This window comes from Lissotriton vulgaris, chromosome 3_1, assembly GCF_964263255.1.
Source record: "Lissotriton vulgaris chromosome 3_1, aLisVul1.2, whole genome shotgun sequence".
NCBI lineage: Eukaryota > Metazoa > Chordata > Amphibia > Caudata > Salamandridae > Lissotriton > Lissotriton vulgaris.
The window spans coordinates 924,553,823-924,580,649 of record NC_141689.1 but is presented as its reverse complement, the minus strand read 5'-3'; the positions used below and the strand labels follow the sequence as shown (position 1 = coordinate 924,580,649).

The following is a 26,827-nucleotide window of genomic DNA, read 5'->3' as shown; positions in this document are numbered from 1 at the left end:
TTCCCTTAGATGACAGGTGCCTTTTGACTCACAGTAAGCGCAGGATACATTGCATTCAGTGGCCAAATCAGACCAGGCAGTGAGGTCCATGAATACCCTTGTGGAATGGTCCTTTGGGGAACTTTGTGATATTGATATGGACCTAACTCAAGAGGCTCCCCAAATGGAGATTGGGGAGGTACATAAGTCCTTATTTAGAAGCCTTAAAAATAAATACTTTAAGGCACCGAGGATTCAGGGCCGCAAGAAGAGTGCTACATCTTGGTTTGGTTTGGTATGCAGAAAAGCTAAATCAGCATTGGTTAGGGCAATACAAATGGAGGATAATGGGTAAACTAAAATCAAGAGAACCAACTACAAGAAGGCACTTAGAAAGGCAAAAAGGGATTGGGACAACAGTAGGTAGGAACAACTCCTTGAAGCCCCTAAAGATAAAATTCAAACCCTTTTCTGGAACCTTGTGGCAATGGGGAAGGCAGAGGGATCAGTGGAATGTGATAATAATATTGCGGCTTGCAAGGATCGAGCACTTTTCCCATCTTTTTACTTTAACATTGGGGAATAGTAGACAGGATGACAATATATGTAGTCTATACAGTGCCAATCCAGCTAGATCAGCAGTGAACTGCGCATTCAGCCTATTAATTGTTTAGAGGTTTAATCACCTATTAGAAAGATCCCACTAAAACCCCATGAATCAACAAAATACCTGGTGACCTTTTTCTCTCTGTGATCAATATTCGGGGACGTACTTAACTGGGCTTTTTAATGCCATCTTAAAAGGAATGAGTACTCCCGCATCATGGGCAGGGGCAGAAATATTTCCTATATTTAGGAAGGTTCACCACTAGATCCTGCCAATTATAGCCCCTTACCTTATTTATACTACCCAAAAACTCTTTAGTAGGGTTATCCTCTCAAGGCTTCAGCAATGGCTAGTAGACCATGCAGTCCTTTGTCCTCTGCGAGCTGGCTTCCGGTCAAATACATCAACGTTAGACCTACTTTTTTGACTTCAGTCTATTGGAAGACTGTTATCATAGAAAAGGGCAGTTTTTATGCAGTATTTGTAGACCTCAAAGCGGCCTTTGACATGGTCCCAAGAAAAAGGTTGTGGCAGGTGCTCGCAAAGATCTGAATCTCCAAATATCTACATACTATCATTGAGAGGCATCATGTAACAACTTTGCCTGGGTGCATTATGGGAAGTTGGGAGAGTTGACTGACCCGTTCCCAGTACGCAAGAGTGTAAGACATGGCTGTGTTCTGGCCTCCACTCTATTCACACTGTACTTAAATGACCTTGCCGAGCTCCTTAATACAGAATATGGTATGGGGTCACCAAGTTACCAAACACAAGCTTAAACTATGCCAGTATAAAGAGGGCCTTTTGAAGTTACATCAGAGGTTTCTTAGTATAATTGTTTCTCCAGCACTTCCGAAGCACTCTAGTCAAATCCTGGATGCAACCCTCTATGGCCCAGCGATTGGGGCTATAAAAAGACCAAAGATTTGGAACTTGAGGAAAATCTGTTTCTAAGGTCACTAATGAGTCTCCTTGCAAGTACCCCTTTGATTCCTTTAAGATTAAATACAGTGATGAACTCTATTTCAGCCCAAATAGAAATACAACATCTAATGTTTTGGAGAAGGCTCTGGGCTACTCCAGAGCTGTCCTTATACTGCAGAGGATTAGAAGAGATACTTTTTGTGCGTACTCAGACCCAAGGTTAATTTGTGCTATAATTTCATTGGATAAGGGGATATTTTTCCTTGCAGGTCTTTAAACTTCCTCCCTTGGACCCTCTCCTCTTGTTCCTTGTTGTACTAAGTCTCTTAATTTTCCATGCACATAGCACTTTAACTAGCTCTTTTATTCAGCAGAAATATTTTTACTCAACAGAAACGGATGATATTGAACCAAGGTTGGCCAAAAAACTGTATATGCAATTTAGATTTGGCACATTGGGTCTCTGTGTATTTACATCGGGGTGGGCAGGAGATGCTGATCTTAATGACCAAATCTGTCCTAGCTGCAGAGATGCTAAATAAATAGTGCCTCATCTGATAGTTTTTTTGCCCCGCTACAGTAGACCTAGGTTAAAATGGCTAGTTCCTGTTTGCCGGAGTTTAGGTACGAGGAATCATGAGAAGGCTTTTAAGGATTCTTCAACTAATCCCTGGACCCCCTTTGGTCTTCGTGGTATCGAGATTTTTCTGTGTTTTCATGGTATTTAAGAAGCTGTTATTTATCTGTGTAAAATGAATCAGCTTGCTTGTTCGAATTTTGTATTAAAGGGTTAACCCTTTCTGCTTGAGACATTGTTCCCGCTACCTGCCATTACCTTGCCTCATCTCACTCGCCGTGGACACGACCTGCACCGGGCCAACTCCAGCCGTGCTGTAGTCCTCCCGCCGCCGCTCCTGACATCTGCGGCCGCCGAGTGGAGGACTACAACTTCCTTGGGCCTTTGCGGCAGGAGCCGCCACCGCCAGCTCCCGCCCCCGGAGGCGCAACAAAAGCGCGCGATACCGGTGGAGCGGGTGTTAACCCTTTCTGCTTGGGACATTGTTCTCGCTACCTGCCATTACCTTGCCTCACCTCACTCGCTGTGGACACGACCTGCACCGGGCCAACTCCAGCCGTGCTGTAGTCCTCCCGCCACCGCTCCTGACATCTGCGGCCGCCGAGTGGAGGACTACAACTCCCTTGGGCCATAGCGGCAGGAGCCGCCACCGCCAGCCCCCGCCCCCGGAGGCGCTACAAAAGCGCGTGATACCCGTGTCGCGGGACGCCGGGCGAAGCCCGGGCAAAGGGCGGGCCATCTTTGGCCGTCCGTGGACGGAGTAAGACGGGACGGGCCACCCCCCTTTCATTTCTTGAGGAGCTACCTACCGACAAAACCATATCCCAAAAGGTACTGTAGCTATTGGGATTTAAATCCTTTGTTGCAAGCACTGTAGTAAGAAGTAATTGGACAAACAGGAGGTGGCATTGCTGTTTGTGATTAGGATTCTGCTGCTTTTCTTTATATTTATACTCTGAGATTTCCATCTGCAGAGTGAGTAATCGGGGGAAAAAAGTAAAAACACCAGCCACACAATCGAATACCAAGCTGCAGGCAGCAGAATCCCAGCCCCTACCAACTTTGACTGCAATCGACAAGATGCTGCAACAAACAATCGGTGTTGTGGCTACTGCCATTGAGAATACTGAGAGAAGGCTATCAATAACACCAACACTTTGCATCCAAAATCAGGGAGGTGATACCTCAACCACTATGACTGATGCTTTAGAGGCAAATTCCTACTTGATATCATCATATGTAGATTTGCCCTGTAGCCAGACACCTATAGAGACTTCTATAGATGTCCAGGATCCTCCGATCATTTTGACCTCCCCCTCTCCTGTGATAACGCTGGAAGAACGCAAACCACGCCCCAGGAAAAAGAAAGAAATCGTTCCTAAAAAACTGGGCAAAAATAATCTGGCAAATCACAACCTGGTGACCCTGACTGCTAATTCATCGTTCCTGACACCAGGAATACCGTGCTGGGTCACCAATATGGTTGCCGATCTACAAGAATGCCTGGAGCGGACTATTGTCGCTCAACTTAAACCCTTGGTGTTGAAACTTGATAAACTTATCTCCACCGTAAACAGCAAGGGTGCAGGGACAATAGAGCCAACCAAGCCACCGGGAAGTGCTGTACCTTTTGTGCGTGACACCACACTTAAAAATACTCCTAGAGATGGGGTAGCCGGGAAAAAAAATCCCATTGCACAGATTAACAATGTAGGAGTTTCATCAAACATCCAGAATCCGGCACACGCTCCACCTCATCCCCTGCCCAGTACCAATATCCACGACCAAGCCCATCGAGCAGCGGGAAATCCGACAATTTTCAGAGACAAAACCACCCCAATGACTAATGAGGGCGAAAAGGGGGGTAGAACTAGCTCATCAGAGAAAAGGAATGAAACACCAAGAGCTATTTCCTATCAGTTACCAACAATAAATCTACCCCCAGAAGCCCAACCGTATGTGGTAGCACTTGCAGGAGTTCCAACTCTAAGTGAGGGGAAAAGAGAAAAGGAGATTAAGTTAAAAAACAAGTGCATTCAATGGCTTAGTGTAAATAGACCCCTGCCATTAAATGTTTCAGGTGAAATTCTGTCGGCTAGAAGAGTAGGCTGGATTGGGAGGGGACCAAAGACAGTAGCAGGAGATGTCATAATTTTGAACTTTAGGGACGCCTCTGCTGTAGAATATATCTGCGACGCTCCACTTTATAGACTAAACACCCAAATATGTCCATTACATCTTTCATACTTCTACCCTATTCTTAGTTTGGAACCGTTCCATCCCAAAAGAGTATATCATAATAGGGGTTGTTATCTTCCATCGCACAGAATATCAAATGGGCGGTTAACTAGGGAGGGTATGTCTTCCTGCAGCCCCTTTTATCCGCTTCACCACACTGGAATAGGTTCAGCGTGCTGGAAGAGGTGGACTGACTCAGACCTAAGGGAAACCCCCCTCCACAAGATATTATTGAAATCTCTAGAAGGGCAGGGGTAACAGAGGAGAATGACTCATCATCTACCCCCAGGGAGGAGTTAACAACTCACTTTTCACTTAGGGAGAAGATTAGCGATAAGGGGAACAAGGAAGTAAAGGACACTGAAAAAATAGTAGAAGGGTGTCTAAAACTGGTTTCCTGGAACATAGCCGGGCTAAAAAATAAATTGCTTACTCCCGAGTGGGCCGCCTTCATGGTGAAACATGACATCTGCCTGATGCGAGAGACTTGGGCACTGGAAGAGAGCACAAGCCCGACCTTTGCAACATATGATGTTCTGGCAGTGTCTACAGGCAGAGGTCGCCCATCGGGTGGGTTATCAATTTGGATAGGCTCTCATCTGGGTATCCAGGCGACTCAAATCCAAACAAATTCCCGGGATATCCAGTCTGTTTTGTTAAAACCTCCAAGTAAATCCCAAGTAGCTATAATAAACATCTACTCGAGGCCATCTAGGAATGGGCAAGAATCGAATACAATTAAAGCCCTTAATTCCTTTATCCAGGCGTTAGACCCCTCCATTGCAATAATTCTCGGCGGTGATTTTAATTGCCAATTTGAGCCGCTGGGTACCCTGGAGCTGGGCGAACAAGATGAAGTGGATGCATTGTGGCATATCCTCAAGCCTAATATCACCCCAGTTAGGGCAAGGACCCAGTTGGTGCTCCAAATAAAATCTTTTACCCTTGCAACGTCCTTGCGGGCGTGCAATCGAAGAATGGACCCCGACCGTCCAGGCATAGCCACGTTTAATAGGGCAAGCAAGATTTCCATCATTGACTATGTTATGGTGGAAGCGAAAAATTGGGATTAGCTGACGGAATTCAGGGTTGTGCAAAGGCATGTTAGCGATCACAATGCCCTGGTTTTAACTTTCAAACCCGGGTCCTTTGGTTTAACAAACCCCGTCCCTAATCCTGACATGGCGTTCCCTCCACTTATGGTGTCTAATAATAGATGGAGGGTTAATGGCCTCATTTAGCAGATTCACCCTCACAGCTTGCAAAAATATATCAGCTCGCAATTCCCTTCATAACTCAGATGGGTGACTCGACTTCCTGGCAGCATGCAGTAGATACACACAGGCAGTTAGCAGTGGCGTTGGGGGAAGTGTTTTACCCTGTAAGTAGAAGTAAGCGGCGCATTCCGAAGACGCATCCCTGGTTTGATGATGCCTGCAAGAAATTAAATAAGGAGCTCCTTGCGGCAATCAAATCCAAAGATAAAGCGAACATCAGGGCAATTACACTGTCGTATAAAAAGGAGATCACCAGGGGAATGAGAGAGTGGGAGGAAGCCAGGTGGGAAGAACTGAGAGGTGCCCTCCTGGCAAAGGATTCCAAATTATTTTGGGCAATAGTAAGCTCTGGCGCGAGAGAGGGAGGAGAAACTCTCCTACCAAATATTGCCCCCTCAGTTTGGGAGGGGCACTTTGCAGTGCTTTACACAAGTCCCGAGATTGGCACCCTTGAATATATAAACAGGGCCCGGATATCAGAGCCAGATAGTGCCCCTGGGACTCCATCGACCTCCGACCTCCCGCACGAGTGTCGACTGCGGGGGGTCTCGGGCTTGGGCCACCAGACAGACCAGTGGGATATCGGGGAGAGGACGGGCTCTGGAAACATTGAGAGCATCTCACTCAAGGAAGTGGAATCTGCGGTTGCTAGGCTATTCCCAAATAAAGCCCCAGGTCTCAATAGGTTACCAGGCGACCTTTTCCGATCCCAGCCAAAAATCTGGGCACCGTACCTTGTTGTATTGTTTAATGCGGTCCTCAGGGGAGCTAAGCTTCCGGACTCTTGGGCGGGCGCTGAGATCGTCCCCATTTTTAAAAAGGGATGCCCTTTAGTTCCATCGAACTACAGGCCGATTAGTCTTTTGGATACTACCCAGAAACTAATGGGCCGGATCCTCCTGGACAGATTATTGGGATGGATGGAGGAGTTCGAAATATTATCCACCCTCCAGGCCGGTTTTAGATCTGGAATCTCAACCCTGGACCAAATTTTTAGGCTGCAGGTCCTCTTTTGGAAGACAGTGAAAGTAGAGGGTGGCAGCCTCTACCTCGTCTTCGTAGACCTGCGGGCCGCTTTCGATCTTGTGCCCAGGGAGAGTCTATGGAGGGTCTTGAAAGAACTTGGCCTCCCGCCCTATCTGCTAGATGTCCTAAAGCGCTTTCATGCAGGGAATTATGCCCAGGTGAGGTGTGGGGAGAACGGAGAATTATCAGCCCGCTTCCCTGTAACCAGAGGTGTACGACAGGGCTGTGCCCTGGCCCCTACGCTCTTCAGTCTTTACATCAATGGTTTGGTGGGGGAATTAGCTAGTGTCAGGGATAGTGATGCCCCGTGGTTGGCCACAGGTAGGGTGCCCGCTCTGATGTTCGCAGACGATACCTTGTTGTTGTCGCTAACATCAACGGGCATCCAGCGGGTTCTGGACGGGTTTGTTTCTTTTTGTGCCTCGCGGGGCCTGGAGATAAACTTGGAGAAGACCAAGTTTATGATATTCGGTCCCCGAGGCGCACCTGCCCGGGCCCTGTGCTAAACGGTACCCCGCTTGAACGGGTGAGAACCTTTGTTTACCTGGGCGTCACCTTGTCTGAAGATTTTGGTTGGGGTCCACAGGTATCTAAATCCACCCTGGGGCTCTCGCAGATCGTAGGGGGTATAGGCAAGTTTCAAAAAACAACCCAATTTAAGCCAGTTGCCCCTGCCCTCGAGATCTATGGTGCCCAAGCTAGGCCAGCTGTGATGTATGGTACAGAACTCTGGGGTTATACAAACACGCAAAGCCTCCTCAAGGTGGAGCAGTCCTTCATGAGGAACTTGGTGGGTCTTCCCCAGAGTACCCCGCTCACACCCCTGAGATTAGACCTAGGTCTAGAGCCCATTACAGAATTGATAGCCGCTCGACCTCTCCTGTATTGGAGAAGGCTCTGGACTAAACCGGAACTTGTGGATAATAGAGCTGAATTTTCTGTAGTTTGGGGGAAGTTGAAGAGCAAGAATACACCTTGGTTATTACACATTAAAGCCCTTGCATACCAAATTGACCTGCCCCAACTATGGGAGACCCCGGAGGTGAGCTGCCCAGCGGTACAGAGAACAGAGCTGTTGGCCTCTTTGAGACATTATAACCTAAGTTTGCAACACAGCTCGACAACCAAGGGCAGGCTGACCATAGAATTTCTGCAGGTCAAACTTGTACCCAAGAGGGAGGAATTTTTGGACCTAATACAGCCTTCACTAGCAAGAAAATTGTACACTCAATTAAGACATGGCTGTCTGCCTATTGGGGCACTGACTTGTACATGGGCTGGACGAGAAGATGGAACCTGCCCAGCTTGCAATAGCAGTAAAGAAGACATTGTCCACGTTTTGTTCTTCTGTCAGCATATAGTAAAACACGGAGATGCTGGTTGGCACCGCTGTGCAGAATTTTGGGACTAAAACAATGCGCACAAGCCTGCAGAATCTTAAGACACGATACCTCCCCCCTTATTGTGTTTTCGGTCTCCCGCTTCCTATATGGTATGTGGCACAGAAGGTCTACCCTGATTAACTGTGATAAACTGTGATGACCGTTACCTCTTTTTTTTTTTTTAATAACTTACTGTTTAATAACTTTTTAACTCAATGTTCTTAATTATTTACGTATTTTATCTCAGCGCATGTATGTATGTATTTTATCTGTACTTTTATGGGCTATGACCGAAATAAAGTTATCAAATGAATGAACGAATGTATTCAAATGAAGTATTTCACAGATCATAACATGTCTAGTATGTAACCCCAACCTAACGTCTATGGCATTTGGAGATTTACATTGTGATCGGCAAGTAATTTTATTCATTATTACTTATGAGATTATTTTAACAGGAGAGTTTTAAAGCATGGTTTTTATACTTGATCGTCTAAATGTTTATGCTATTTTTCTCAAATGATGTAACTCTTTTATGGTATCACGAAAACCAAAATAAAGAGTATTTTGTTTGAAAATGGTTTCCGAGATCCTTTATTTTTTCCATTGCACTATTTGAAGAAGATTTCACTATTCCAGATAAGAATATGTCTCTATTCCATTGGGATGCCACTGGATGCCGGCTTCAATTTAATTTTGTTCTCAAAAATCGGTCAATTTGAGGATGATAATTATACTATCAGATTTTAAACTTGCTTCCGAGAAAATAAATGTCAAGTATGATAACGCAACAAACTGTCTCCCTGCCTTCTTAATGTGAGTGCCTCTAATTGTCAGGCGCAACAAAAAGGACGCAAATTTAAGAGGGAAACAGCACAATGTTCAGTGCATATACATCAGCCTATTTATGTCCCTTTATGTAGGAGAGAAATGTTCAGACCAACTGAGCTGATTCATACTGGCAGGTTTTCACAGTCCTGTTCTAAGAACTGTGATGACATTCATAAATGGTGACGTAATTTTAAATTGATTCATTTTTCAGAAGTGCACTCTGTCTTTTGCTGCATCAACCTACCCCTGCAATTATATAGGCAATTTCCTCTAAGGGGAATCTCCGACAAAAAGTTTCATTTTATCCAGGGTTATGTATAAAGCATTTAACTTTTTCTCACTCAAACTGATGCAAACATCGTAACATTATTTTGATGTTGATTGACCAGCTCAATGTAATCATTTTTTTTGTTTGTCCTCTTGAAACAAACATACACACGCATTTCAGATTTCCTTCCAATTGTTTAACATACATTAATGCCTCAAGCAATGCAGGCCTTATCAGATCTGGTATAAGGGTCAAAAATAATTTTGGCCCTCTGGCAGACCTGGAGTCTTGTGATTGACTGTCCTCTGTTGAATTAAACTGTAAAGTGGCCAAATCTTACTTAACTACGAATCAGAAAAGGGTGATATTTTCAGGGCGAGCAATACTTAAGTGTAACTAGCAACCTGGAATGTAGCGGGTCTTCGGTCGTAGCTGGGTAATGCAGAGTGGAAGACTATTGTGCAGATTCAGGACATATTATGTTTCTGCCCACCCCTAGTTTTAGTCAGAACTATGGATTAAGGATGCTGAGATGAGATGTGTTGTATTTGGGCTATACCTCACAACACACCACTAAGCCAAGTGATAGGGGTTGGCGGGGGGCACTTGTTTCATGGATACTGGTAACCAAAGCTAGCCCTGGCAAAGAGCTCGACTGCCCCCCCACCCCGGGGTTGGGGGTGCGGCTGAGCTGTTTTGTTACAGGGCACGATATTGAAGCTATGCTGCAAAACCGGCCCCCACCCTGGTGACCTCCTGTGGAATTGCCCGGGGCTTGCTACGGCCAGTCCGTCCCTGCCCTCTCTGGAAATGTTTCTCAACATCTGAACACTATCCTGAAAAAAACCCAATCCTTCACAGGCAATAAGGGCTTCCCTGTCATACCTTGTCTCAGGAGGATGGGCTGAAGCAGCCCAAAAGCAGAAAGGCAGGAAATCACCTTATGTATATATGTATGTATGTGTGTTCCTATATAGCGCTCGACTTACCCTTGGGCATCTCGGCGCTTGCATTGTGAACCCGTCCTGGCTTTTCCCTGTGAGATAACCTGTATTGGGCATCCCCAAGGTGAGAGCCAGGCATCCCGCCGCGGGGGGGCCGTTGTGGAGACTAAGCAAGCTTGTTGCCTAGAGCTGCATAGTGTGGACTCGTGCTTAGAGTGGGCACCGAAGCGAGAATTATCGAGTCTGTGGACAATTGGGTTCCGGACCCTGCCGCGTCGGGAATCAAACCCTGGTCCCGGGTCGGACCTCTGCTTCAGGGTATGCCGCCTCTAACCAGTGAGCCACACCTTATGACCTCATTGACAGAATTCCAGCTCTAAGACGACCCAGCCCAGCACATCTATCTGCAATACATCTTCATAAGATCTCCCTTGTAACTCCAGGATGAACAATTATTGAGAAATCCTGGATCACAAAATCATCACATGTTGATTTCCTGATGAGTTCTACAGTGCACATGCGAAACATGAGAAGTCATGCATTTGTTTAATTTCATAACATAGCTGTGCTTAATTTCATAACATAATATGCCATTACTTTTGGTTTCATAATTGGAAAACTCCTGTCTCATACAGTACAGTATTACTCTGAATATTTGGGTAATTTGTAACATCAAATTAACATATTGGTGTTGTAAAGGTCAATATCTAGGTTGGATTTGTATATTTGTAAATTCATAGCCACTTGCAAAGTGACTTCCAACAGAATAGAGACTGAGCATGCTGTGGTCTGGTGAGCAATGTATAAATGTTTCAAAATGTGTTTGGATTTTTTGCATTCTGTAAAACCTCTGAATTCTAGTATTTAAAAAATAATCTGTTCCACCTGCGTTTGGTTGCAGCCTAGCTACAAAAGAGTTCAACTGCTTAAACAAAAGCAAAATACGGGGTGTGATGTGACTTTTCAATATTTGTCAACGTTGTGTGGTCTGTCAGGTGACCTTGTGGTGGCTTGATTGTAGGTAAATGTAGGGATTTTTTACGACCACAACTCTGTTGATGTTCCTTTACTCACGGTTTCTGTATGACTGATTTTCAGTATCGTTCAGGCAAATTCATGGATTGTTTTTGCAGATGCCAGCAGTTGCCTCCCAGGCTCCCAAGAATGATTCATACTCCTACCAAGTTTGTGGAAATGGGGCACTTGTCTTCTACCAGGGCGCTATGCTATTGTTGTTTTGCCTGGCACCACGTTTCTTTCAATGTTGGAGTAGCTTTGCTTTAATTTGAAGATCTCCCCGGTTTGTCCTTATGGTCATTTTGTGTAATATCCCTCTTTGGTGTCAAATGGCTCCCATGCTGGAGTACTTGTGTCACTGATGTGCTTTGGTTTGGCAATATTGCATTCCTGTAGGTGAGTGGTATTCTGATCTTCTCATATGAGAACATCAAAACATGTCTCTGGTACTTGAGCTGTGGTAAGGAAAATGAATGAAGGTGTAATGCTCTGACTGCTTTGCAGTAACTCTCATTAGAATAGCGCCTACATTTCTTTGTCACCATCCATTACACGGTATGATTAATATGGCAGGGACGGAGACCAAGAATTTATGTTGCTATGGTAATAAGAGGGATACACCTATTTAAAGAGTCTAGCATAGTTAGCTGTTTCTAGAAAAAAATCATACTTATTCTGCTACAATTATAATGCTAAAGGAAAGGATTCCGTTTAATGATAATTACCAATAATCCGATTAATTGGGTTGCTGATTACTTTGCACATCTAGGTGTGTCAAAGTGTAGTGTATGTGGTGATGGTTGTCATTTTCTGTAGTCCCTTGCTTTTGTGATTTATGTTTCTTACTTATTCATTAAAGGCCACGTCACACTGCCCTCTTTTTAATGGTCAAAATCTCCCCCTGGTATAATTCACAAAGGATACCAGGAGTACTCCAAGAAATCTGTGCCAGTAATGGTGGTCCTGGAGAACTCCAAGGTGTTTGATTCTTCATGTAGAATTTCTACCATCTGGAAAAACATGCATTAACAACTGAAGAATTGTTCTGCATTGGCGAAATCCCCTTTCCTACACCCATATTAAAATTGAGGATGTTCCCTCCCCTTTTTTACCTTGTAAACACAAATACTCCTGTTTTTCTCAAAACAAATATGTATGTGCTCCCAGTGGGAAATGGCCAACAAAAGACATGTGAATGAGTACAGACCTAAAGGTAGGACAACCCAGGTGTGTCCTACCCGAAATTCCCGGAACTGTGCCTTCAACCTAAAAGGTACGAATGAATCAATTGGAACTTGGAATGGAATTTCTAGATTCGCAAGTGCACCAGACAAATGTAAAATTCCAACTATCCTAATTCTGTAACTCAGGGTTGGCATTTTAATTTTGGAAACTTCTTTGCACAATTACGTCTAAATTATTTGCTTAAATAAGCATGTGAATCAGGCACTCAATTCTCATTTCATGGTTTCATTTGCTTTAGATACGCTTACAGTTTTTGTTAGGAAAGGGCTCGTCATTTTATACTCATATCATCACATTGCGTTTCGTTCCTTATATTATTGAAAATCTCAGTACACAAATTATTAGAACTTGATGTATTAAAGCTTCAGATTGTTGGACAGGACATATAAGGAGCAAGGTTTGAAATATATGTTGTAAACCTTATAGGCTACATCTGAGTGGATATACAATTTAGGGCCAGCAGTCTGAAGCCGTTTAGCGGTCAAAGCTATAAGTCAATAAATCACAGGGTTTGCAACAGATAAATGACATTATGAAATGTTCTAATCCTATTTTGCAATCTGGTAACAGGTTTCCAGAGCAAAAATGGGCAGTGGCAGCTTGTGACATTTGAAAGTGGTAGGGCGTAAAGGAAGGGTCTGAATGTGTGTTGTGTCGCAAGCAAGCCTGATTAACTAAATGGGAACTGCGGGACCCTCACGCCAAGGAAATTTTGAAGAACAACCAAAAAAAAAGGAACAAATGTTGCAAGTTAAACCACATTTCTGAAAGCAAGAATATTTATAAAAGTAATTAGGATATATAGTCTTGAAATAATTAAACACATTTAAAATTGTCCCATATCGTGCTTCATTTCTGCTTCCACCCATGCCATCCATTTAGCCTGACTGCATTATTTTAAAACAATAGGGTTGAAAATAATCACCAGATGCTCATGTTACACCCCCTTTTGTAACACTTCATTTAACAGCACATAGACTGCTCTTGAAAATCCAAGTTAAAGATAAGTAGCTCACGAATGTCATTGGCACTCCCTGCAAACAAACCAATTGCCAACATTTTAAACTGGCCTCCCTTGGACTACAAGAAACCTCCATTGGGCGCTTCATAGTTCAGCAGAAATCAAATCCTTGTTTTCCTTGCATCAAAGCATAGACAACAACAAACGAAGGTCAGAGATTTACTTTCCATTCACATGATGATATTGTCATTCTTTCTAATGTATTACTGTTGCTATTAACGTGCATTTGGCGCTTTAATCCTTCTTTGGAGTGCTGCTGCTCTCACGTTTACAGGGAGCAACGTGACACAGGGCAAGAGGAGGGCTGGGTTGGAGCTATGAACGAATTGCCTGCCCTATCTCAAAAAAATGAGAGGTGTGTTTGGTGCCAGTGTGCGGAGGAACAAATGATCCACACCCTACGCCATACCCAGACTGGTGTACTGCAACCCCGCAGCATGCTAGAGGGGGATAATCAAGCTTGTCAGGTATGACCTTGTAATCTTACTGTTAGTGTTTAACTGTCATGGATCATACATCTAGATTGATCCAAAGATACAACTGGAACCTGCGATACAAAACACACGTGGCCAAAAGAACAAAGACACTACTAATGCGTAAGTCAAGCAACAGTATTCCAGACACAGAAAGACCATTGAAATGACGCTCTCCGCTCAGCATCTCACACTGCAGAGCCATTGGGGATATGTGTCTATCCGTTTCTCGCCTTGTATTAGAAACCAATAGAAAAAGTAAATTTAAACTTACAGTTCCGGAGACTCCACAACCACGACTCCCTCGGTCCTGTTTTTCAAATCCTGAGGCAGTGCACGTCATCAGACAGGAAGGCTGCAGGCAGCCTCCCTCCCCTCCACCACAGTGCAGCGCTGTGATTGGTGTGGCCGGCTGCCCCACCCATGTCATTTTCTCTCTGTATGCTGCAGCATACAGAGAGAACTCAGAACAGGGAGAGTGGGTGGTGTTTCTCGAGGGCAGGGGGGAGTGGCTTGCCCACTGTTCTTCATACTGACTGCTTGGGCGGCCTCAGGCTGCCCAAGCAGTCAGTATGTAGAACAGTGGGCAAGCCACTTCCCCCTGCCCTTGAGTAACACCGCCCACCCCCAACTAGGAACTACAGCTTTCTCGCCGTACAAGAAGGCAGAAACAAATGGTAGTTATTACTGTAGTAACTACCATTTGTTTCTGCCTTCTCGCATGGCGAGAAAGCAGGGGGGTGGCGCCCAAACTCCCCCATGGAGAAGCCGCCACTGAAAATGGGTTTAGAAACTAATAACGAATCCTTATTTGGTAGGGCTTTGTGGTATGTATCAATGTTTTGTGATACATAGCCAATCGTAAACACACTTTAAAAAAGCTTTTCTTTTTTTTTAAAGCAGCCCCATTTCCTTTGAGAAAATGTGTTTACCTGTTTTAAATACAGTAACATGGCATCCAACTGTAGTAAGTCCCAATGTATGACCTATCTCATGAATATTGATGAGGTAGGTCGGATTGCAACTCACTGTTCAGTGTTCTTTGCGGGACATACCAATGGGGTCAGTCGCGCGAGTGGTCTAACTCCGCCGAGGGATGTAACTCCCCCTCTCAGCGTAAATCTTGATAGTCATGACTGTGACGTAGGGATGAGTGAGGTCAAATAATGAGGCTCGATGTGTAGTCGAGCGAGAGGGTGGCGGCACATTATCGTGTCTGGGTGTGTTTAATTGAAGATTCCAGCATACCTTCACCGTCTGGAGTGGTGAAGTTAACACCCAGTATGATTTGGAGTTTTGTGAATTACTCTTAGTACATAGGTCAGTTAGCAAAACTGTTTTCCATTCAATGTCTGGAGAGGTGAACATAACACCCATTATGATTTGGAGTTTTGTGAATTACTCTTAGTACATAGGTCAGTTAGCAAAACTGTTTTCCATTCATAAAAAGTGTACAATTTGCAACCACTTTTTGTAAATGGAAGTTTCGTACATCCGGTCCAAAACTAAGTCCTCAAATTGACTGGGTGTACATTATATTCTACAACACTTCACACCACTGACTATATTCTATTTGGTAGGTTCACAGGCACATAACGTCACAAGCCTTATAATTACCATTATTTAACTAAAGCTCGTCTTCCGTTGGTCTTTTCATGAACCCAGTGATGTTTTCCAATTCAACGTCTTGCAATTTCCTTGCTGCGTCCATGATATGAGGCCATCGTTTATTTTGAAAATTGTTTCTGGGATTGCAAAAAAAAATTCTTGCACTCACTGTTGCTATGTTCTATCACAAGATTTCACCATTACTTGTTTATTTCAAAAGTGTGGCTGTTTATCCCGAGCACAATGCACTATGTATTTCAATAATTTTAAAGTTGCTAATTATTCCATGAAGTTTAAAATATGATTTTATGCCTGTAAATGTCAAGTACTAGAAGCCGCAGTCACACCGGAGTGCCCTTCTTCATCATATAAAACACAATGGTTCAAAAGAGCAGAGAAAAAGTGCAATTTTCAGAGAGAATGCAACAGATGGTCTTTTTTGTCTCTTTATATAGGAGAGAAATACTCTGTCCTACAGGGCCCGGTCACGCAGAATGTAACTTTCAATTTTAGTCATAAACAGTGAGTTTTATATATTGTTGCAGTCACTGGCTAGAGTCACAAGTGCAAGATTTGTATAAATATGACCAAGAGGGCAGGTTGGCGTGATCCATCACGAACTCTTACATCTTCAAGAGTGCACTGAATTGCCTCATAGCATTAACAAGGCAGATGTATACAGCAATATGAGAATGCTGCCATTACCAAAAGCGCCTGCGTTCCAGGTCACGAAGAGCCTGGCCTGGCGGTTTGGCTGGACTGTTCCCCCTGAAGCCGGGTCCAAAGTGAGGTGGCATGGTGTGCACAGTAACAATGGACTGGGATAAGGCTCTGTAAATATAAGTGGCTGAGATGAATTCAAACATCCCGTCCAACTCTTTTTTATACTTTATTGTTTTTAACCCTAAGTGGGAAAGGTATGCCCAGACGTGGGTTCCGTGCTCACCGAATCACTGGAACCAAGCTATACCTGGCTAAAAAGCCCTTACTAGGTGGAAACCAGTCTTGGGCTGCTTGTGTTCCTGTTTGGGGAGGACCTGGCCTGGGAGTTCGGGTTGGACTGTTCCTATAGGAGCAGGGTCAGGACTGATTTTCATTTGGCTGGCTCTATTATCAGTGGCTAATTAATCAAGCATTACATCCATCCTTTTTTGTATAATTTGGTGCTGATTAATATCGTTCACAGTTAGAGACAGTGAGTCTTCCTTAAGTAGCATGGAGGTAGAGTTCTGCTAATGCACCCTGTGTCTGCCTGTAAATGTTTTATGTACATCAATGCATATTAGTCATGCCAGTGTCGAGGTATCTGCCATGCCATCAATTATCTGGAGTAGATGCCATATGTTAACAGGTTGTTGCGATGAACTCACCTTGATCTACATGCATTAGTTGTTGTATTACTGGGTGGAGTCTGTTTGGCTAATACTTGGCTCAGTACCTTGTGGTTGGTGTTGGGCATGAAGAGGGGCGTCTACAATGCCAGGTTGGCAACATCCCTGCGGAATTGGGCAGTGACACTAATACAGCATTCCTTTCATAACTGAAGGGAGGCTTGGTTCACTTCTCATTGTGTTTAACATCTCAGCTAGTACCGGGACCAGTAGGCCTAGATATGATACATAAAATTCAAAAGGAAAGCCATCTGAACCAGCTTTTTTTTCCTCTGCAAGCCCCTTCTTTCCCCCTGTGTAATGCACTAGGTTCAGGCGAAATTTAAATTACTCCATCGTAATATGCATAATTTAGGCATTTCACACTATTCTTGCGCGAAATTTCCAAAATTATGCCATTACGTCACTTTGTGTATTTTTACAAGGTAGTTTTGTATTTTTGAAGTTTGTTTAGTACGAAATGTATTCTTGCTTTAACCCCTTCGCTGCGGGGCTAATTTCCCCTCGGTGCGGGGGGAGGGGGGCGGCGCCGCGGTGCTGATGACGCACGGTGCTCGTGTGCTCATGACAAGCCTGGGCTCGTCATGAACCTGCCCGCGCAATGGAACGCTCAGCACAGCGGGGGAATTAGCCCCGCGTGTGAACGTTCCACGGCTCATGATGAGCCCAGGCTCGTCATGAGCACACGAGCACCGTGCTGCATGACGAGCCTGGGCTCGTCATCAGCACTGAAGGGGTTAAAGACTGAGAAGGACTCATTTTGCATTAAAATATAGAACAAAATGATGGATTTGCATTTCACGTCCTCCTTATTTTACCAACATTTTGCATAATAACTCGTAAGCAAATTTTGCGATTTTCACCCACCTCTAAATGGTCCACCTGGATGGCGTCCTATTCAGCTGGTATGAAGTAGTCGAGGCACTTGTTGGTCTTAAATAGGTTTTTTATTGTATTGATTCTCTCTCATCTAGACTTCAATCAATATGACATTTAGCCCTTTTTTTCTTTGGCCGTGGAAACTTGCAGGGGCACCCCAGTAAGATCAAAGGTCAAAATCCCCTTGATTTAGGCCTAGAAGTATGTGTTGTACAGCTGTCCCTTCCAGAATTTTTGTAGAGCTCGTCCCCCTGCCGGTGAGAGGTGCTTTTGTTGAAGGAATACCACTTGTACTCCTCTCGCCTTCACATATGAGAGGACCTTGGTTCTCTTCAGATATCTGACATTTCTGGAAAGGAACTTCAGGTCGCTAACGTTCACAGCAAAGAGACCTCAGGCCACAAAAAGTCTTGTGTGATTTCTAGTGAATTAATGACAGTGGATAGCTCTCTCTGTAAATAAATGCAAACTTTTTTTTCTTTACTCAATTGCAATTAAGTGATTTCATGCGGTTGGAGAGAGCTGTGCTCGGCAAGGGGTCGAAAACGACAGCAGCCCAATGGTTTTCCCATGTTGAATGAGCTTTGGTTACCTTCTAAGCCGGAATGCAGTTCAATGGATTTTCTCAAGGATGCTTATACCCACGTGTCTACCTCTGTTCATCATATTTAGAACATGCCATGGTCGTTCAGACAGTGACGGGTATATTGGCTGTGTGGTGTGTGGATTTCCAAGTCCCATTATATGACATCATTTTGGTAAAAATATTATGTGTTTGTTTTGCCACATATTGAACATACCTGCTTCACTGGAGAAGAAACAGGTGTGCTGTGCACAATGTGAATACAATAAGTCACACATATAGTGATTTAAATCCCCACTGAGTTAAACCTATTAAAACAACTCTTCTGCAAGGATGCAGCCATCATTACTGCCAGATGGAACAAGTCTCACTATCACTTGTTTGGCCAATCATCCTAATCACAAAAGGTGAGGACATATACGAAAAGCAGAAGAGTTGCTTTCATTAATTTTCCTCAGTGGGGTTTAAATCACTTATGTGTGTTCACGTTGTTGTTTTTTTTATGGAATGTGTTGTGTTGTCTTTTCTGTGCTAGGTAATTATGTGTTTGTTTATGCTTTCAATGTATTTGTGGATTTATGTTGTAAATACACTGTATGTGAACAATTCGTGTTATGCACATTTTTTATTCATCGTATCACAGCCCGAAGAAGTCCAACTGGACGAAACGCGTTGGCTGCCTCTGCTGTATCGTTTGGATTTCTGCCTTTAAACAAAATATAAAGAAGAACTAGACGACATTTTAAATGTGCATGGTGCACCACTATTTGTCTTCGTATCATGTTTTAACGACAGGGTTGCACCTTGGAGCAGCAGGTGTTCATAGTGTGTGCACACAGATAAGAAGTGTACAACATTTGGACTTATTTCTTAAGACAAGGGGAAGGTTTGGTAAGCATTGGCCCACCTCTCAGTTTCCTATTTTTTGTATGAAATGTTGAAGTGTGGGCATGTATACTTTGAAAATAAATGGCATAAAAAGAAAACTGCTAAATTATCCATGTGTCTTTCCAAAATCAAATTGTACTTAAAAGCCTACAAATAAAAACGTACTATTTTCTTTATGGACCATGCCAATAATCTCGTTTGTAAAGCTATGAGATTAGACAAGTATTTTACTTGCATTAGTGTATTTTTAATAATGCATGTTCCAAAACTAAAACACATCACCAGTCTTGTTGAAACCTTGGCAATTATTCTCAGTCTCCATTTTCTAATTAATATTTCTTTTCTCAACTGATCTTCCTTTTTCTTCTTTCCAGAATGTTCACTGGATATGTGCATTAGGCCAGACAGCCTCCAGCCAATCAGTGGATGTTCATTTGCCCCTTCAGTTTTGGAAGATCTGGATACACGATGAAAGGGATTAGCAGACAGTCCATCTCGTTTATAAAAGTGTTTTACAATAACTGTGAAGAGAGCTAGGGTCCTTCCTTCAGTCCACAGGCGGAACTGGCTTGTTTCTGATAAATTGTACACTATCCTCCTTGCACCTTTAAAGATGCTATAAACCCAGAACCAGATACACAACATTTGGACACACTCACTAATTTAGAGGTAGGTAAAAGAGGATAGAGAAGCATGAGCATGCAGTGAAGGGGAGAGTATACTTTCGACTACCACTAACCCCAGGAAACACTCAACGGTCTCCTGGCTATGTGCACACATGACCTCCACACGCTTGGGCCACTTACTCTTGAGAAAAAAATTACACACACACTTATTTTCTTTACCAAGAAGAGTCAAAAGGCAGTTTCCACGCTTTTGGCCCGGCAAAAAGGCCTGCATGCCATGATGAGAGATGGGTTGTCCCCAGATTTTAGTTATGTCATAACCTATTGAAGGGGAACATATTCTCTCACAATATGAAAGGACTTCCACTTTGGAAGGGACCCAAGGTTTCTGAGAAGGGAGAACCCTAAAACAAGTCCTGTAGAACAAACATCTGTGAGGTGACTTGTGACGTGGGTTCACTACACATGCAAAAAGAACAATTGATGGACAGAATTCAGAACAATGTCATACATCCACCCCAGTACAGAGATCTGGGCCTAATTCAATCTTTTTTTTGCTCACCATGCCCTTCCAATTTGGACCCAGCCGTATGCAAATCAGTCTTGACCCTGAGCCTAATGGGAACAGTCCAGCCCGAACTGCCAGGCCAGGTCCTTCCTTGACTTGAAACAAGCATCCTAGGACCGGTTTCAAGCTTTCAGCCCTCATCAGCCAGGATAGCTTGACTCCCGTGGCATGGAGACCATGGGACCCACATCTGGGCATACCCGTCCCAGGGGTACAGCCATGACATAATTATACGCACTAAAAAAACTATCCTTTAAATTGCAATACAAAAAAATGCTTACAAAGATGATTTTTTGCTATCTTTGCCATTAGTTTTTAATAGGTCTGACTTTTAGACTCAAACTAATAGCTGTCTTGTGAATAACAAAAACATGAACAACGAAAGCAATATCCAAAGAATAAAATATTCAAGAGAGAAATGTCTGCTAATGATCATGCAATTATACTAAGCTTAACAATCAGTGCAGCCTCAAAACTACACAACAAAATACATTACTGTGAGTGAATACATTGAGAATTTAGTAAACAGTTATTTGTATAGAACTGGTGATCCAACCAAGCAACACAGACCGACGTAGTGATTATTCACCATTGTTTCCTTTGTAGGCAAATATGTGATGGCCTGCAGTATCTTGGATCAACACCTGTCATTTTAGTTCAGCGCACAATTTCAGCCATTTTGTTAGATCGCCGAGTACAAGCCTTTATCAATGCAGTATGAGATCTCATGCACAAGTCTATATTGGCCCCATGTTAATTTCGCGGAATCTGTACCGAACTGTGGCTTCTCCTATCAATAGCAAATGAGTAGTCAATTTTACAAATACCTAAGTTATGGCACTCGTCAATTGCATGTATAAGTGACCCCACAACAATTCAACAGCATGAAGGCACTTCATTTTGGAACGATATCACAAGCCTGTGTTGATAAACCTTGCTTAACTTGAAATCCTTACATTAAAAATAGGACATGATAACCTCAAGAAATGTCAACAACATAAAAATATAGCATCGTACAACAGCTCATATATGTTTAAGGAACGTGCAGGGTAGGAATTCTTGCAGTGATTTCCACCAAGTCAAAACAAGAACAGTGTCCACTGTATTCATGCAAAAACATTTTGGAAGGTGCATTAATATACCAACAGTGACTGAACTTCCAAGTAAGGTGAAACTATTTCTCTTTTGATATCAAATTAACAGAACATAGCACAAAATAATTATCTGCGCAGTACACTTTTGATTTGATATGTCTTTGGTTTCATTGCCATGCCATTCACTGGCGTGAGGTCCAACTTCTCTTGTGGATGAGGTTCTAACTTCAGCCGTTGAAGAACGGTGGTGAGCATGAGGAATATTTCATTGCGAGCGACATCCTCTCCTGGGCACATCCGCACTCCCATTCCAAACATTAGAACACTTTCCTGAAGGCTCCGATTGAGTTGCCCATCTTTATCGAGGAAGCGTTCTGGCAGAAAGGAGTCCGGATTCTTCCATAGTGACCTGGAGAACAATAACAAAAAATAGCAGCAATGTGGGCACCGAAAAACCTTTACTATGTTCAATAAAGTTGCACTACACATATAGTTACATATACTTTGCTAAAAACTAGTACACATCTATAATTTAATGAGCAAATATGTGCTGAAAAGATTTCTGCAATGAGTACAAAGTTAACGGGTTCTTGGTTTATAAATGAGGCATGCACTTGGAGGTATGACACAATCAAGCATGCTTTTACAAGGCGGGCAACACAACAAACACATTGTTACCATGCGTTCCATTACTACCCATGTTGTTACAATGACTTGCCTTAGTAAAGCGCTGGACTTTGCAATAGTATCTCTTACTATTCCAACTACAGTTTGAGCTACAGTAGGGAAAGTGTTGGATTTAAAATCCAACAACACATTCCCTAATGCAAGTAGTTACAATGACTTGCGTGGTAACAATGCATTTGTTGTATTGCTTACGTTGTAATGGTACTGCGTAGTTCTGGCTGCATAGTAAAGGCTGTTTCCTCATTCACCTTTTCAAAGCATCTACATGCTTTGTGCATCCTTTTTGCAGCTTGTCATATAATGCATATTCAGTCCTCTATCATGTAGGCTATATAGGTAATCAGGCTTGGGGAACCAGCAGCATGTCCCTTTTGCTATATTGGTCCAGTCACACGATGAAGAAGCTTAAAGAACAACAAACTGATACGCTTATCCTATACTTCAGAAACAGATGTCGATTTGATAATTAACACAAAGACTAGTGCTAAGTGGACACAGATAAAAAAATGTATTTGTGACAAGAGGTGTATGTGACCTCAATGAGAGTGAACTACGTTTCCAATAGTTCATCAATCATTTTATAGAAGCCTATCTAGCACAGTATTTTGGAGTATTAATGGTTGATCTTCAAGTGATCACCAACAATCTGTTGGTTGAATGGAATATTTATTCTAAAATGAAAAGCAAACAAGAGTTTCCATAATACAGATCTGGCCAGCAAGAGTTTTACATATAACACCTGTAGGAAAGTGGGTTATTAGTAAGTGAGGGTATTCACCTTCAGTTAGTAATAATATCACAATCACTAATAGGTCCAGTCAAGTCTCCAAAAATAAATCCTTGCTCAATCCTTGGTGTTTTGGCAAATGGGCAATCAGGCTTAATTTAGGAGACAGGTATGTGTCCAGCATTGAATGGCACCAAAACAGTAAATAAGTAAAAGACACAACAAAATAAAAATCCAACTTCAATTTATAAAAATATCGAATATTTTTTCTTTAAACTGACAGCAAAAAGACAAAATCCAATGTAGTGAACCAGAGATATGAATTTTTAAAGGCTAAATCAAAGATTGGTCATTCTAGAGACAAAAATCTTAAAGCGCCACTCACTGCAATCTGGTCACGCTGCATCGGGACAAAGTCAAAGTTTTAGGCCGACCGTCATGGAGCGCAGGTCGGACAGGCTGAGTGCTAGGTCCCGGTCAAAGGTTTACCTTCTGGCTTGATCTTTTTCTTGGAGCTTTTCTCTCGGCAATGGGCTCATTAGTGGGTCCTTGGGCTTCTTGGATCCAAAGTTTGATTTGACAATGATGGCCTGCTGCACCATGATGCCTCAGTGAGTCTCTGAAAGTCTTTGTCCTCGATGATGAGGAGCTCTGAAGTTTTCAGGGAGACAAACCAGCGCAGTCAGGCTGATTTGCGAATGTATTATGGCATCTTGGCCCCCGGTATCTAGCCAGTCTCCTCAAAGAGCTTTTCTGCAAAAACTTTGCAGAGAGTTTCCAAACTTTTAAATCTAGAAGTTTCTTGATTCCTTTGGGGGAAAATAGGTTTCCACTAGCTCAGTCCAAGGGTTGATAGACTCTCAATAAACTCTTGGGGTCTAGGACTCAATTCCCCACAATGCACCTGCACAGTACAGGAAACATCCAGTTGTAACTGGTCAGCTGGGGTGATCCTTTCTTTTGGTTTGCAGATGGCTTATTCCTGCTCTGCTTTTCATGCTGCTGATCAGGGAGTCCACTCCTTTTCGTTTGAGTCAGGCATGGTCGTTTCTTTGTGGAGTCTTCAGAGGGCAGCAGGTGCAGCCCTACTGAGCGCAAGACTTCTGTGGTGTAGTCCAGGGGCCATCAGGGTAATCCCTGATGGCCCCTAATACTAATTTCAGCGTAATTATTCTGTGGAACCTGCAGCTCTCCAATATTTATCCTCCATTCTGGGCTGGCAAAAGGGGGGATAGGAAGGGCACCCCAACCAATAGAGGTTAAGGTACTTCCCTCTGCTATGACCACTTCCTGTGAAGTTTGGCATAATTTTGACCCAGAATACACTGTTATTCAAAAATCTAAATGGAAAAAATCTCTCCATGGTGTGTGAGTGTGTGCATCTGTGTAACCCAACCAAAAGGTGTGGCTAACAACTCACTACACTCCCCTTCCAGACCCTCTCTTAGTCTAATTGGGGGGGGGCTCCCATACAGCTGGGGATTTTCAAAGTGGGTGCTGGCCCGGGTCCTATGACAACTGTTCTTCTGCCTTTGAAGTCCAGCTTATCTCCCAGCCCCCTTCCTCTCCCTGGCTTCGCCAGATAACACATCTCCTCTCACCAAATGGCTGTATTGTTTCAACCCCAGGACTCCTCACACCTACTCAGGGAGCAGCTTGGCTCAGGTGCTAAAAAACTGACCAATCCGAAGAGGCAGCTACAGGACTGCTTTAGGTAACTTCAGAATACTAGGTTCCAAAACTACTTTCCTGTAATAGTTGTAATAAATTCAACCATGAAAAGTTGCTTGAAAGGATAACCATTATTTTGATACTTTGCATGATATTGCTAGCTAGCTCCTCAGCAAAGATAGACTTTATTAAGTTTAATAAAGCCTTCCCGTGTTAGCCTAACAGCACTACAATTGGGAAAAAACTACTTTGGCTGGTTTTCCCTACCAGGGCAAATAAAACATCTTTTATATTGTCCCTGTTTTTCATAACAAAGAACACTACCCTTGGGGCACGTAGGGCAGACCTTAGGGATGACTTACAAGTTATAAAATGGCAGTTTTGGATTTTAGAAGTACTTTTAATTCCACAGTCAAATTTAGACACAGATTTATTTTGAAACCAGGCTGCAAGGGCGACCTGGCTTTAAAATGATCCTAGACACCACAACAGAGCACACTTAAGTATATTAAGTACACTGGGGTCCTTAATCCCTTCGCTGCTCATGACGAGCTCAGCTCGTCATGCAGTACACTGGTCGTGTGCTCATGATGAGCTGAGCTCGTCATTAACAATGGGAAATCTGGAGTAACAGCACTCAAGGGGAATTGCCTTAGCACTGATGTGGTTAAACCTACGTGCCTACGTGCCCTACCATATACTAGGGACTTGTAGGTAGGGTGTGCCCAATTTGAATTAATGCAATTACCACATACCTTTAGAGGACAGAACAATGATCTGGGCCTGGTTAGCAGAGTACAGGGCACTATCAGAGTCAGTAGCCACCAGCATCAGTCAAAAATGGGGGTAATCAATGCAAAAAGGATGACACACACACCCAGACTAAAGGTGTTGGGCAATTAACCTACAACCTGGCAGTTCTCAACATCTAAATGGAAAAGCCTGAAAAATCCATCTGCATTGGCGTGGGCAGACCCAGGTCTGTGTTCCACTGTGAAGTCCATCCCATATAGGGAATTCAACCACCTCAACAATTTTGTGTTCTACACCCTTATCTGCATGAGCAATCCAGGAGATCTGTGGTCAGTTTGAACATGAAAGTGAGTTCCAAACAGATATGGCCTCAGCTTCTTTAGGAACTAGACCACAACAAAGGCTTCCCTTTGAATGGCACCCCATTTTTGCTCCCTGGGGATTATTACGGTGGCTATTGGTTCATATTGACCCTCTTCATTTGCTTGTGACACTATTGCCTCAATCCCTTGCTCTGAAGCATCTGTCTGTACCACAACTGCTTATTGCAGTCAGGGGCAAGTAGGTCTGATGCTGAACACATAGCCTTCTCAGAGTGTCAAAGGCCTTCCAACATTCTGGAGTCCAAATTAACTTTTAGGGTAAGCTCTGTCAGGGGAGTCACCATGGCCTCCATATTTTTTTTACAAACCTCCTGTAGTATACCCAGTCAGGCTAAGAAAGGCCCTAACCTGTGTCTGGGTCTTTGAAGCTTCTAAATCCAGGATGATCTGCATCTTGTGCTGGAGAGGTTGTACATGGCTGGCACCTTCATGGTGGCACACCTCTAAACCTTGCCCTATCTGGAATTTGCTTGGCTTGATACTCAAGCCCACCTTCTGCATGGGCTGAATCACTTCCATCAGGTGGAAGTGAATAACAGCTATATCATCTAGACAAGCTGTACTGAAAGTTGGAAAGTTCTTCAAGCCAAAGGGCATCACCTTGAATTGAAAGTGGCCCTCGGGTGGAGAATACTGACCTCTCTTGTGCTCCTAGACTTAGGGCAATCTGCCAGTAACCTGAGGTCAAATCAGATGTACTCAGGTACTTTGCAGCCCCCATCCTGCTTAATGAGCTCATCAGCTCTAGGTATGGGGTACGCGCTAGTCTTGGTGACTCTATTCAAACCTCTGTTGTCCAGGCAAAACCTTAAATCTTTCTTCCACCCTTGAGGATTGGGCTTTTGTTCTAGTACCACTTGATTGGCCCATGGACTGTCAGAGGGATCATTACCCCAACTCCCAAATCTTGGCTACTTCAGCCTTAATGCTGGCTATGACCTGGTCAGACAACCTAACCTGTTTGACTTGTTTTTGACAGGTAGGCTATCACCCGTGTCAACGTCATGGATACACCAAATGGTAAATCCATGGGTCAGGGAGAAAAGCCCACCAACTGCTCCAATACTTGTGTGCAGTCTTTCTGCTGCAGGTCTGTCAAGAGAGTAATACACCCTCTACTGACCCATTTGTGCATTGGTGGAGAGGACATCTGACAGAGG

The 26,827-nt window shown here is 43.5% G+C and overlaps 1 protein-coding gene across 2 annotated transcripts in view; it reads right to left on the bottom strand.

Annotated features, from left to right (window-relative positions):
- Positions 1-20,641: 20,641 nt before the first annotated feature.
- The window catches only part of LOC147727221 (cytochrome P450 1A4-like), a 254,243-nt gene continuing 248,057 nt past the window's right edge, over positions 20,642-26,827 (bottom strand). For both annotated transcript variants that reach the window (XM_086961270.1, XM_086961271.1), the window contains one exon: positions 20,642-21,855. In XM_086961270.1, the coding sequence (XP_086817396.1) occupies positions 21,573-21,855 (283 nt within the window). In that variant the 3' untranslated portion in view covers positions 20,642-21,572. The remainder of the gene's footprint in view (positions 21,856-26,827) is intronic.